This window comes from Pseudonaja textilis, chromosome 2, assembly GCF_049901715.1.
Source record: "Pseudonaja textilis isolate UNSWEBS1 chromosome 2, rPseTex1.2, whole genome shotgun sequence".
Taxonomy (NCBI): domain Eukaryota; kingdom Metazoa; phylum Chordata; class Lepidosauria; order Squamata; family Elapidae; genus Pseudonaja; species Pseudonaja textilis.
Window position 1 is genome coordinate 86,957,069 of NC_141991.1, and position 14,743 is coordinate 86,971,811.

A 14,743-nucleotide genomic window follows, 5' to 3' on the forward strand; every position below is an offset into this window, starting at 1 on the left:
CACTATGCAATCTAAAACCATCTGTATCTATTGGACCGGACGGAATATGTGCCTACTTCTTAAAAAAGCTATCCACTGCCATGGCCGAACCTCTAAGCATAATCTTTGAAAAATCTTTCAGGACCAGCTCCTTGCCTAACCTATGGTCACAAGCCACGGTCATCCCCATCTTCAAAAAGGGAGACCCCAGCCTAGTTGAAAATTACAGACCAATCTCTTTTTGCTGCATCACCTGTAAAGTCATGGAATCAATTATTAACCAATCCATTATCCTCCACTTAGAGACAAACAACCTACTCTCCAATAAACAATTTGGATTCAGGAAAAAACTATCCTGTAATCTGCAACTCTTACACTGCAAAAACATATGGACTACACAACTCGATCAGGGCAAAACAATAGATGCAATCTACATAGACTTCTGTAAAGCCTTTGTTTCAGTGGTACATGACAAACTACTCCTAAAACTAAAATCTTATGGTATCTCTGGACAACTGCATAACTGGATAGAAGCATTTCTGACAAACAGACAACAAATGGTCAAAATTGGGAGTGTCCTATCAAATTCTGTACCTGTCAATAGTGGTGTCCCCCAAGACAGTGTTCTAGAACCAATTCTCTTCAAACTCTACATAAATGACCTCTGTGATCATATTAAGAGCAACTGTGTTCTTTTCACAGATGATGTAAAGCTGTTCAATACCACAGACAATACTGCTACCCTTCAAAAAGATCTTGACTATGTATCAGAATGGTCAAACAAATGGCAACTTCAAATCTCAACAAATCAATGCTCTGTCTTACATATTGGCAAAAAAATAAATAAATCAGAAAATAAAATACAAGCTGAATAGTCAAGATCTTGTTAATGATCCAAGCTCTGTAAAGGACCTTGGAATACTCATCTCTAATGATCCAAGTGCTAGAGCTCAGTGTAACTACATAGCCAAAAAGGCATTAAGAGTTGTTAACCTAATCCTATGTAGCTTTTTCTCTGGTAATATCACACTACTAACTAGAGCATACAAAACATTTGCTAGACCAATACTCGAATACAGCTCATCAGTCTGGAACCCACATTACGTATCTGATATTAGCACAGTTGAGAAAGTCCAGAAATATTTCACAAGAAGAGTTCTCCACTCCTTTACTCATTGTAGAACACTTTATGCCACCAGACTTGAAATTCTAGACCTAAAAATCCTTGAATTACGCCGTCTTCAGTCTGATCTAAGTATGGTATATAAAATCATACATTGCAATGACTTACCTGTCAATGAAAACGTCAGCTTCAACCATAACAACACAAGAGCACACAATAGATACAAACTCAAGGTTAACTGCACCAAACTTGATTGCAGGAAATACAACTTCAGGAACAGAATGGTCAATGTCTGGAATATTCTACCTAACTCTGTGGTTTCTTCCCCAAAGCCCAAAAACTTTAACCATAGACTGTCTACTATTGACCTCACCCCTTTCCTAAGAGGTCTGTAGGGGGCGTGCATAAGCGCACCAACGTGCCTACCGTCCCTGTCCTATTGTTTCTTTTATTTTTCTTATACGTATCCATGTATTCATAACTATGTTTTTACTTATACTTGTTATCTTGTAAGCAATTGACAAACCAAATAAATCAAATCAAAATCCAATCAAATGCATCGGTTGCTACATTTATCAGTCCTGTAACTAAGCTTGCCTCTCCAACTTATCCTCACTGATGGGGGGAACCAGTCTTCAAATCTAGATCCATTGTAGCCCTCATTTACTACTGAATTGTAACCACAGATCTGAAGAATCCTAAGTTTTCAGAACACAACTACAGATAAGCAAGGAGGAAGCATGTTCATCAGATTCAGGATATTGCTGGAGGAAAGAGAGACTAAATGAGAAGGAGAAGGAGATCAGGTCCTTTCAGCTTTGTAATGTGATCATATGGTCTGTCCCTAGAACCTGAAGAAAATTGTGGTTGCCCATTTCTTCTTGCGCAACATTTTTATTGTACACCAAGACAGCTTTTTCTTCTAAGGTCATGTTCTAAACAAATAATCCAAATTTAAATAAATGAATGTTGTAACCACCCCCCTGCCTTCACAAGCCCTCTTTGCACTACTTCTGGATCAATTCTGCCCCTGGCCTTCTTGTATAGCTGGTTCTGAGGACTAAGCCAAGCATTCTTCTGACTGCACCAGTTTACCTAAAACAGAACAGAGTTGGATCTCATCCTACTTCCTTTTGCCCTTTTTCTATTGGCTTTACTTTTCTTCACCAATCTCCCAACTCTTAATGGCCAGCTAGAGAGAGCTAATTGGTTATTTTCAGCTATATAGTACTGAACCTGACAAAAGTAAAGATGGTTGGTTTCAAAGGATATATTGAAGCCCAGTGAGAACTATCTATTCCCTCTGATGAGGTGGCATCAAAATATAAGCAACAATAAATAAAATTGTCTGCCTGGAGAACTACTTGCCTCCAGAGGTTGTAAATGCTCAAGCACTGGAAGTTTAAAGAAGAGATTGGATAACCATTTGTCTAAATGGTATAGGGTTTCCTGCCTGAGCAGGGGGTTGGACTAGAAGACCTCCAAGGTCCCTTCCAACTCTGTTATTCTATTCCTTGCTATACTCTGCTCTGCTCTGCTATTTCTATCCTATCCTTACCCCTCTCCTTCTCTTGGTCCTTGGATTCTTACTGACTAGTAAAAGAGAAGTTAATATCAAGGTACAGTTTACATGATTTAAAATGCCTCTTCCTGCAAGGAAAACAGGTAGAAAATCCATTCCGACATGGTTCAGAGATAAAAAGGATGGCATAGTAAAAGGATTTAAAAATTCTTTTGCTTCAGGACTTGCAGCATCAGACTTCAATGGGTTTTTGCAGTGGGGGGAAAGATGTAGAAATTTGGAGGGTCCTGGATGAAGCGGATTATCCAATCCATGAAGACATTGCTACATGCTGACTTACCGGTTAGGTCCCCACATGTTGAAATTAAATCACTGTGCCCCAGTGAACTGTGCCTGGATCTCCCAACATGTACAAAAATAAGAAATTCATATAAAGGCACAGTTAGCAAGAGTTTGAGTGCTCAGTGGCAATGCTCTTCACTTTTGTCAAGATCCTCGTTTAGAGGATGTCTGTCCCTTTCCAACAGATATGAGTGAAATGTTTCCGGGTCAGGCAAAAATAGAATAAAGCTGCATGTGCTTTTAAAATCCCATTTGGAAAAGATTGAGTTAAATAAGAACCAACTCAAATATTGTTTTCGTTTTCTCGTCTCTTCTTTGACTTGTAAACTGTTTAGATGAAATGATCTTTTTATATGGTCTGCAACAGGGTTGCTTTCTTTGTACTTCTGTGACTGACTTCCCAGGGGAAGAGAGGAAGTGCTCAAACAGGTATCAGCTCACTTCATAACATTAAAAGCTTCCAGGCAATGCATCTTAATTGTGTGCTTTTGCCTTGACATATGCACGGAATTTCATGGGCAGTGGAAAGGATCCCTCATTCAAAAGTTTCCTGTACTTGCTCAGCACTTTTTCCATTTTCTTTCCTGTAATTAAAGTATATTTTTTAAAAAATGGCACAGCACAGAATGCCTTCTGGTTAATAGAGCAGGACACGTTCCATTTGGAAGCACCTGCCAACTACATCTCGCTGCTCGCTGACATTTCAGAACAGAGTGTGATTGATACGGGCAAAATTATATCTGACTTCTTTCCTCTGGGGCTAAGAAATTTTAAAATGCCCCAAAGTTAATTTCCCACATATTGGCACCCATTGAATGACAACCCCCAACTTCCAACTAGGATCTGTCAGACAAAATTGCTTGGTTTCTTTGTGATTTGGATACTGGCTGGGCAGATCCTCATGGAAGTGACCAAGGCACGTCTTGGCTTGGTTATCTAAAAGAAGTTTGAACTGGCCAATCCTGAGGTAGCATACAAGATCCTTCCTACTGTTAGTTTTGCCACCTGTATTCTGGACCATGCCACTCCTGGTTGGTTAAGGCCTCCCAAGAAATTGTATGTGGTTGGGCCCAAGCAGTGATTAATGTCAGCAGAGGGGCACTGGAGGTGAGCAGCAAGGCACAATTCAGGGGTGAGAAAAAATCCCCCCACCACTGCGTTGGAGGCAAGGCCCTGCAGGATCATCCCATTGACTTGCACGCTCTGGTGCAAGGAGCTCCATCCCAAATGCAGTGTTGGGAAAGGAGAGCAAAGCCAGAGTGGCTTTGCTCTCCTTTTCAAACATCCCACCGCCACCACGTTCCACCCCATTGAGCCCCTTGCACCGGAGGTACCTGCCCAAGCAAGTCTGAACAGAGTGGTGCACGAAGTCAATGGGGTGAGACTGAGAGAGGGAAAGAGAGAGGAAAGAGAGACAGAGAGAGAGAGAGAGAAGGAAGAAGAGAAAGAGAAAAGGAAAAGAAAGAAAAAGGGATAAAGAAAGGGGGGAATGGAAGGAAGGGATAGGATAAAAAGAAATAAAGAAGGAGGGAGGGAGGGAGAAGAAAGATAATGAGATATCTATTCTAGTCCAATCACCTTCTCCAGCAGGGTTAGAAGGCAGTGTGTGTGTTGTCGTAATTTACCAATACATTTTGGTTTCGCCTTCTTCAGAATTAGCACTGTAATACATTGGAGTACACTGTAATACAATGTGCTGGCAAAAGTAATTTTTTCGAGTGGAGATCTGGTCCAATGGATCCTGTTTAAAGCCTCAACAAAATGTGAGAGCTTCCTGATAGTCTTGGCCATGTTTCTTCCACAAAACCTTTAATTAATAGAAACCAAAGATGTTTCAATGTGCTGGCAAAGATGTTTCAATGTGGAAAAGGGCCTCTAAACTAGGCCTCATTTCAATCTGATGCATCAGGTCTCGGCCTTGGTCTATCTCTCTCTCCCTCTCTCCTCCCCCCCTCCATCCCTCCATGCCCCCCTTTCTTTGTCCCTTTTTCTTTCTTTCCCTTTTCTCTTTCTTTTCTTCCTCTCTCTTTCTCTCTTTTCTCTCCCTCTCTTTCCCTCTCCCAGGCTAACTCCATTGATTTGGTGCACTGCTCCACTTGGACTTGCTTGGGCAGGTCCCTCCAGTGCAGCGGGCTCAATGGGGTGGACCTGCAGGCCTAGCACCTAGAATGCAGCAGTGTTGGCACGTTTTAAAAGTAGAGCAAAGCCAGAGGTCAGTAATTTTTGCTGCAAAGAATCATAAAAGCTTCTGGGTTGTGCACAAGAAGGGACACACATGTCAATGCAATTCAGCAACATAAAATAAAGGAATACAAATAAAACAAATCAACGAGAATCAGCAAAGCATCTCTGATTAGATTTTATTCACTACTAGAATCTAATCAGAGATGCTTTGCTGATTCTAGTCCAATGACCTGCTCCAGCAAGGTTGGAAGGGAGTACGTGTATATGTGTGTGCATGGCTGTCAAAACTCCAAAAACAGGTCAAGTAGTTCTGGGGAGGCCAGTCATAAATAAGAACACTTGCTAAGCAACTGGCCACTCACCAAACCATGCTCACCCAGTCACGTGACCCGCAAGACTTGCCCACCCAATCACGTTACCAGCAAGACACACCCACCCAATCATGTTACCAGCAAACCACATCTTCAAATTAGGCCACGTCCACAGAAATTTGAATCCTGCCCCTGGGCAGGGGGCATTGAGGATGAACTTGTAGCACCAAAGGGGCGGTGGACTGAAAAAGTTTGGGAACCACTGGTTGTACGCCCTTCTCAACAGGGTACCCTTTAGTGCAATGTCTGGTCTTCCTTTTTTAGGGAATTTGTAGAGAATGTGGTAGGTGCCCAACTTGGATTATCTAGACCCTTTCCAAGTTTTTTGATGTCTTTTAATGCTATCAACTATACTATCCTTCTAAACCAACTCTGGCAGTTGGGAGTAGGAGAAATTGTTTTACAGTGGTTTTCATCCTTCCTTTGGTGGCCAGTTTCAGTTGATGTTGTGCCCTAGGCTTATCTTATGTTAGGTCTTCTTACCTCTCCTATCTAAATGAAGCTGCAGCTTTGAAATGTGATATCATCAGTAGACAGATGATACTTAGCTATACACCTATAGTCCATTTAATCATTTAATCCAGGGTGTGTACACTGTAAGGGCTTGGATGAGGAGGAACTGGCTGTGACTCAACCTTAGCAAACCAAAGGGAGTCTTTGCTTCCCCTCAAGAGTCCATTGGGTTGTTACCTTTACCTGCAGTTCTCATTCGAGAACCAATTAGCAGTCATGGTTAGAAGAACCTTCATATAAATTCATCTCATCGACCAAGCTTTGCTCACAGTCACTCATGTCTTAGTTGCTCCCTGGTTAGACTACTGCAATATGCTCTACATGAATACAGCCTGGAAGACTACCTGGAAGTTACTATTCTAGAATGCCACGGCCTCTGTATTTCTGGGAGCTCCACATTTCGCCCAAGCTAGCCAGCTGTTACACAAGCTGCACTGGCTTTTAGTCTCTTTCCAGGTACAATTCAAAATGCTAGCTTTCACCTAAATAGCCTTGAATAATAGGCGGACAAGTTCTTTGTAAGATGGCCCTGAGGGTGTCTATTCATTGTACCAGGTTAGATAGTGTGATCATGCTTCAGGTCTCTTTCCTTGAAATCCCATCATTTGCTGGGACCTTTGAGGCAAGTACTGCAAATGGTTGATTCTTAAGTAATAAATAGGGAAGAAAGTCTTTGTGTATTTGTACGAGTTTAAACACTAAGCTTAACAATCTGAACTCTCATACCAAAGACTTCTGCTGCTGGGTAAATAAAATATAAGGATTATCTTTCTCCCAACCAGTAATCCTGCAGATCCAAAGATAAGGAGTTACCCCCCTGCAAAAAAAATGTTTCTAAGGCATTTTATCATCACAGTTCTGTTTCCCACTCAAAAAGGTTGGAGTTGCAGATTAAAAATCCCCATCTCCGCCTTCCTCCCCCTGCTCTGCAGTACAAATCAAAGTGCACCACATTTATAGCATTCCTTTTAAGAAGAATGGCTCTGCCCTTTCTAATGTTGCTAGGCATAGATTATTATGATAAATGGATGCCTGCAAGGCATGTTCCTGGAATGAACAAGGAGTTAGCAAGGAAACTAATCTGTTCTGTCTGTTACGTCTCTCTGGTTGAGCAGAGCAGATTGTTTTAATCACCACTTAGCACTTGCCCAGTGAAAGCTCCAGGCTTTCAGCTGAGGACTCTTAGTAGCTGAATGAATCCTTTGACTCAACAACCTCTTTGTGTCCTGTTTGATGCAACCTCGGTTTCTCAACATGAGGGAAAAAGCCTCCCCTCAACAAAGGAAAGACAGACTGCAAAGAATCCTAGAGGCAGAAGGGGCTATTGAGTCCACCTCTTCTGCTCAGTGCAGGGATCCAAACTGAGGCATCCCAAAAATGTGTCTGTCTAGCCTCTGGTTGAACTCAGCTTTGAAGGGGAGACTACCATCTCTCAGGGCAATTGGTTCCACTATCCAGCTGCTTTGTTAGGAACTGCCCCGCTCCAAGATTCGATTAGAGTCTACTTTCCTGCAATTTAAATGTATTATTCCATGCTTGGCATTCTGGAATAAGACATATCAGGTCTTTCTGCAATGCCATTGTACTTTTATAAACACGTCTTACAGTTCTACAGCTTTCTAAAGAGTGGATGTTCACACTGGTGCCTAGGAAGCTACAACACAGACAGTCTTCAAGTTATGACAATTGGGATCAGGATGCAGTCAAAAAGCATGATGTCACATGACCTCATTGCTTTGTAAAGTAGCAACAATCTTGGCAGTCCCGGTTGCTGTCATAACTCCAAAATGCATGGGTCATTAAATGAGAAGCAGAAGTCCCAAGTAAGAATCCAGGGGCGCCACAAGGGGGGAGGAGTGCTTTATGGCCAGGAAGATTTGGGAAGAGCCTCTAGAGACCATGCATGGGCTTGCAGATGGCTTTGGAGGCCTCATGTAGGCTTTTGCACAAGCACAGGAAGACCAAGGAATGGAGAGTGTGACAAGACTGGGAGAACTTACCAGAACAACTTGTGACTTTTCCTGCAGGCTTCCCCATTGACTTTGCTTGTGGAAAACTGGCAGGAAAAGTTGCAAATGGTGATCACATGATGTCAAGTGTGAGCTGGTTGCCAAGCACCCGAACTGTAATCACATGACCTCAGGGATGCTACAATAGCATTTTGAGGACCAGTTATAAGTACCACTTGTTCAACACTGTCACAATTTTGAATGGCTTTTGAAGTAGTAGTCAATATGCAAGGACTACATGTAATCCCTTACATGCCTCTTACATAAAAGTGTTGAATTAGGACAGAGAAAGAAATCATGTAGTAGCCCATCAAACCATCCAAGTCATTCAAGAAAGAAGCAGGAACCCAAGGGAGAAAGTTTCCAATGCAACATCTTGATCAATTCAACATGGCAATTATATATGGAAAACTAATTACAAAAGAAAGTATTACAAATACTCTAAAATAATACAATATTTTGAGGTTGTGTTCCAATTTAAGGGCACCTCAATAGCAGTGCAACAGACTGGGCATGACTAATTATGTACTCTCAAGTTGTTATCAACTCTTACTGATCACACAGATAGATTTCCTCCATGATGATCTGCCCTTAACCTGTCTTTCAGGTCTTCCAATGGCGGACATATTGCCACTATAATTGGGTCTATCTACCTAGCTGCTGATCATCTTCTTCTTTCCTTCTATCTTTCCCAGCATTAGAGCTTCTCCTGAGAACTAAGTCTTTGCATCATGGATCTGAAGGAGGATAATTTAAGCCTGATCATTTGTATTTCAAGTGAAAAGTCTAGGTTGATTTGTTGAATGATTCATTTGTTTGTTTTCTTGGCTGTCCATGGTATTCCCAAGAGTCTTCTCAAACACCAGAGTTCAAAAGTATCTGTACTCTTCTCATCTCACTTTCTCAAAGTCCAATTTTCACTACTACAGAGAATCTCAAAGAATATCATAGATTGCAAGATTCTGATCTTTGTAGGTATAGACACGACATTTGGCTTCATGGCTTCACTTTACCAAGTGTTAAGTCTATGATGTACTTCTTGATCACTTGTTCCGTTAGTGTTGATGGTTAATTCAAAAGGCAGAAAATATCTATTACTTGAATGCCTCGACTGACAGTTCTCTGGCTGGTTTTACCTACAATCATTAATTTGGTCTTTTTTATATTTAATCATAGCCCTATTTTTTTTTCACTGTGCTTCTTGACTTTTATTATTACAGTCTGCAGACCTTTTGCATTTTTAGGCTTTCAGGTTAATATCATCCACATAATAATACAAATTATTGATGTTCTAATATCTCCCAAACCAACATTATAGCACATACAGTCCAAATGGCATCAGAGAACAGAGTAGAAGATTAAGTCAGCAAAGGTCAAAGATTCAGTCTACAAAAGATATGGATTCACAAATGCTAGAAATCAAGAAATGAAAGTCATGAAGCAAGCACATATTTACATGTATAGGTAGATACAGTAAATTCTACAGTTTTATTTTTTTAAAAAATGTGGCTCAGCTCAGTTCTATAGGAGGGAGGGACAGTCCACTCAAGGTTCTGTCCTACAGCAACAAAACTGAATCTGGGAGAACATAAAGCCTGAACACCTATGAAACAATCTCTTTCTATTATTCCACTTCTCCTTTGATGAGGCAGAAAAATATGGTTCTATCCTAAAAGTAACAAAATAAATGTCTCTATACCATTCAACATGCCGTGTACTCAAGTCTGTGTTTCTCTTTGTGTCTTTCAATGCATTAGCTGATGAATTGACAGAAGCAAAGGAAGCTTAAGGAGGAAAAACCAAGTTGACAAAAGAAAACAGCATAGTTGATAGGCTCTGGGTTTTTGCACCAATTGAATTAAATGGCTGAAAGAAGAAAGTTGGGTAAACAAACAATATGAAAAAAGTTGAAAGAAGACAGAAATATAAAGTTTTTAAAGACAGATGCAGAAAGAAAATCTGTCCAATTGAAAACAATTCTTTGTAAATGACATGGGTATTGGAAGGCTCTGTGCTCAGATATAGAGAATAACAACTGTTCTAATCTTTCCAATAAAGTATTTCTCAACATCAATTTGCACAATATCTTTGCATAACTGTGCATTCCACACAGATGATGGAGGATGGGTTATATTTATGCTCAAAATGGTTCACAAAAGGGCTTCCAGCCATAGGCAGCTGATGGTCACAAGGCAAATGTTACATCAGGCAAGGATAGGCAGAAGAATGGATTGCAAATATCCTTGTTTTGCAAGGAAAACACACACATGTGTTTGCTGTTTGTCAATAAAAGTTACTTAAGAAATTGAAAACAGGAAAATGCCTTTTGCTTTTGGTTTTTCTTGACATAAAACAATTGTGTACAATTAGACATGGTAATATGTTTTCTCACTGCTGAAATTTATAACTTTATAACTCACTGATATTTGCACATTTTCATTAATGGAAAAAGTAAGCAGTTCCAAGGTTCATTGCTATTGGAACAGTATAAAGTACCATGAATGGCTGGTTTAAATGAGATGCTAAAGTCACCAAAAAAAGAATAAGCGAGGAAACAAGTAATTGGCATTTTACTTCTAAGTGTGAGATGGTTGAGACGTAGAATACAAAAACTGGTGGGAGAAATAATGTATCCTTTGAGAAACAAAAGAAGAAATGTCTCTGAAGTAGTGATTTAGATCTTGTTAGCAGCAGTGGCAAACTCACAAAAAAAATATTGTAGCACTGTTTTACAAAAAAACAACAACCCCAACTTAATACTGAAATGCAGACTTAAGATATGCTCCACAGCCACTCTACTGAGTGAATTTTGACAGCTGTGAAATGACAGAGAACATACCAGCAAGTCAAATCAACAGCTTCAAACACAAAGAGAATATTTGTAGTTCAGGGTTGAATTGTGAGGTTTTTGGTGCTCTCTGAGCTTTGGTTGTTTTCTTGCAGAGGTTTCATTACAAAGGTAATATTATCAGTAGTTGGTAAGGAAACCTCTACAAGAAAACAACCTCAGAGAGCATCAAGAACCTCACAATCTTCCCTTTCCATTGTCTGCTTATCACGCTTTATTCTCCTTCCATCACTTCATATTACAGTTGGAGAAAGGTCAGATTATCGTCTGCAAAGGTTTTCTATTGAATTTGGTTGTGATAGAGTGTTTACATTTTTTGAAAGATCAGATAAAATATGACAACTTGGGTCTTAAAACAATTCTAATTCCCCCTCTTTACTCTTATCATTACAAGAATATGTGATTATCAGATCCTACAGCTCTCCCATCCTTCCTGTGTTTGCCTTCAAAAGAAGATGGAATGTAGGTGGTTCTACAGTTCCAAGATTAGTAGATCTCTCTGCCAGAAATAGCACTCTTTCATCAGCCTACGTATTCTAAAACACACTTGCTACTTAATTCCCCAAAGAGCTAATCAAAGGTTTCAGTTAAAACTTAGTAAGCCCCTTTAGTAGTAAAACTTGACTTATAAATACATTAGACCAGACTCTAAAGCAATTAGATAGAGGCAGTCAGTCAGCTCCAGGTGATAGCATGAACAAACATGCATCATCTTCAGTAAGCTTTCTTAATATTTGGAACTCTACTATCACTTCTAGAATCCTCTGAAGAAAAGTGAAATATTTCTCATCTTCTTGATATCATAAACAAGAAGTTATCACCCTCTGTTATGTTTATGAAGATGATAGATAACTTTTTGTATGCAATGAACAGATGCCAGAAATATAACTGTTTTTGTTAAAAAATAGGTTTCAGGTTTGTCTAAGCTAATTTATCTTAAACTCTTGTACAATGGTATCTTTGTAATTGTTAATTAGTTCCAGGAGGCATGATGAGTACCAAAAATGATGAATACCAAACAAATTTTCCTCATAAGGAATAATGTAGTGAATCACAATGCAGCTGATAGAATGAAATTTTAGCTTGTGTATAGCATAACAAACAAACTATGAGTACCAGGACAAAATGTTCATGTTAAAATGCATTGAGTACCAAATTCAATTAGTTTTATTGAGTTTGGTATTCAGTTGAATACCAAGTACTACTGTATTTATTCTTGTTAATAAAATGTTATTGGAAAATGTCTATTTTCTACATACAATGGATAGGTCTGACATTCATTTTTACATTTCATTTTTCACCTCCTCCCTCTCCCTCTCCCCCTCCCTCCCTCCCTCCTCTCTCTCTCTCTCTCTCTCTCTCTCATACATACATACAAACACACACAAAGACAATACTATACCTTATTAACAATAACTTACTCTTTAGGAGGATTTAGGTCCTCTGGCCTTGTTTCAAAAAACTGAAGAACCTCATCACATTGAGAGATGTATGGGGGCAGCTGGATCAGAGCCTGAAAAACAAACACACCTATGATTTATACACACATTATATTTAATCAAAATAATAAGAAATGCATCAGCTTTATTAGACGTGAATGGACTTTTTAATAGAAAAAAAAGATAGCATGGATCCCATTTCTACTGCTTGGTAAAAGTTGAAGGTTTAGAGATAGTAAAAAAAAAAGATTACTGACTGACTAAAGACCAGAATATTGATGGGAATAATTGAAGAGAAAGCCCAAAAAATGTTTATGTATGAAGTAGAAACAATGATTTGAAAAAAAGTTGATTGAGAATTATAGGTTCAAAGTTAAACTATGGGTTCACCTATACCTCAATCTTCTCACCTCTCCTAACACTTAGGTACCTTTGCCATATATTTGAGTTCCTGGGCAAATAACTTATCTTTTAATTCACCAGTTTGCCTATCTATTGAGATTTATCATTACTATTGCCTACTGAGTTGTGAATGGATGCCCATGATATTTTTTTACAAAATTAAAATTTTAAAGAGATTTTAAAGAAGATCTGCAGTTCAATAATGATCAACATTTCAATAATGTTCAGGAGTACTTAAATATGTTTATATATGGTACATCTTGGTAGAAACCTTATTAATCTCTTTAACAGACTACTTATTGTCAACAGAATTGTGTAGATGAATGATTAGGACAGAGAATGAGAGAAAGTGGTTTGTTTAAAGGCATACAGAGGAATTGCTTGTATCCTTATGATTTATATTGACTGTTTCCTAGTATGATTTGATTGTTGATTGTACCCTATGACTATCGTTAAGTGTTGTTCGTTATGATTCTTGATTCTTAACTAATGTTCCTTTTCTTTATGTATACTGGGAGTATTTACACCAAGACAAATGCCTTGTGTGTCCAAACACACTTGGCCAATAAAGTATTCTATTCTATTCTATTCTATTCTATTCTATTCTATTCTATTCTATTCTATTCTATTCTATTCTATTCTATTCTATTCTAAACACACTTTTGTCATATGAAGTAGCAAAATCATCTGCAATTTTGTATCTTGCTTGCTTTGACATTGTTGAAAACCTATCCATGTGCTATGTAAAGCATGACTTATTGTGTAATGTAATGTGTAGATTCTATTACAAACCACAGCATAATATAAAGCCACTGTTTGTAGTGTGAATAACCATTTGCTGAAAGCAGAGAATGACTTTTATAGCTTCTCAGGCTTTGAAAATGCCATAAATATTCCCTGGGAACGTTACAGAAGAGAAATGAGAATCTCATTAGTAAAAAGGAACGCAAAGTTTAATTTTAGTTTTAATTGACTATGCTGTCTTAATTTGTTCATATATCCAGATTTTCTTAATTTTCATGGATCTATTTCAAATGGCTTAATTATTAGCTGGAGCACTCCAGAACTCCGATGTAGAAAATACAAATTCTGCTAAATTCTTCTTCTCAGACTCATTTATTTTTTCCCATAAAAATTAAATCTAGCTTTCAAAATAGCATGTTATGGTCATAGGTCCGAGTCAATTAGCTCATATCATCACCTATTTTTCTCAAGAATAAAGGCAAACATCTATTTTTCTCCCGAAACTATTATTCTAAAAATTTACATAGAAGGAAAATATTTTTTTAAAAAGGGCAGAGATACTATGGCAAGGGTATCAAACCTGATTTTATTGATGGCCGCGTCAGGGTTGTGTCTGACCTCAGGGGGCCAGGGGTATGTGGCCAGGGTAGGCATGGCCACCTTGATGTCACTCATGTCGGGGGTGCCTGTGGTGGCCCAAACGCTCTGCCAATGAAAACTCCCAAGCTCTGTTTTAGGTTACAACCTAAAATGGAGCTCCATTTTCACTGGCAGAGGCATTGCTGTTTCCAGGGCAGCCCTGTGGACCAGATCTAAGCACCCCATGGGCCGGATCAGGTCCCTGGGCCTTGAGTTTGATACCCCAGCTATATGTGAATCAAACAGGAAAAAAATAAAGTAGCCCCTCTAGGGAGTTGGAAACATGGTTATTTGGCTACTGATCAGGGAACTTGACCCAGGAAACTGACTCCACAGGACTAGAGTTAACTAGAACTGTAGTTAACTGAGATAGGTTATAGTAACAAGATCTTGCAAGCCTGAATATGCTTTACCTCCCCTCACTCATATTTCCAGTGAGTCAAGGTGGACCCTACCTGAGTCTCCTCTGAAAACTATCTTCCTTCCCAGGACTTAAAGAATGTTTCAGACTATTTTGCTTATGTAACAGTTATTTTTTTTCTTCTTTAGTTCTTCATGGTTCTCTACAGTAAGTATGTGTGTATATATGTATGTATGTATGTGTGTGTGTGTGTGTGTGTGTGTGTGT

The 14,743-nt window shown here is 39.0% G+C and overlaps 1 protein-coding gene across 4 annotated transcripts in view; it reads right to left on the bottom strand.

The window, feature by feature from the left end:
- Positions 1 to 14,743, bottom strand: part of SH3PXD2B (SH3 and PX domains 2B) — a 133,890-nt gene that overhangs the window by 31,451 nt on the left and 87,696 nt on the right. For all 4 annotated transcript variants that reach the window (XM_026696378.2, XM_026696377.2, XM_087924517.1 and 1 more), the window contains exon 5: positions 12,313 to 12,404. In XM_026696378.2, the coding sequence (XP_026552163.1) occupies positions 12,313 to 12,404 (92 nt within the window). The remainder of the gene's footprint in view (positions 1 to 12,312; positions 12,405 to 14,743) is intronic.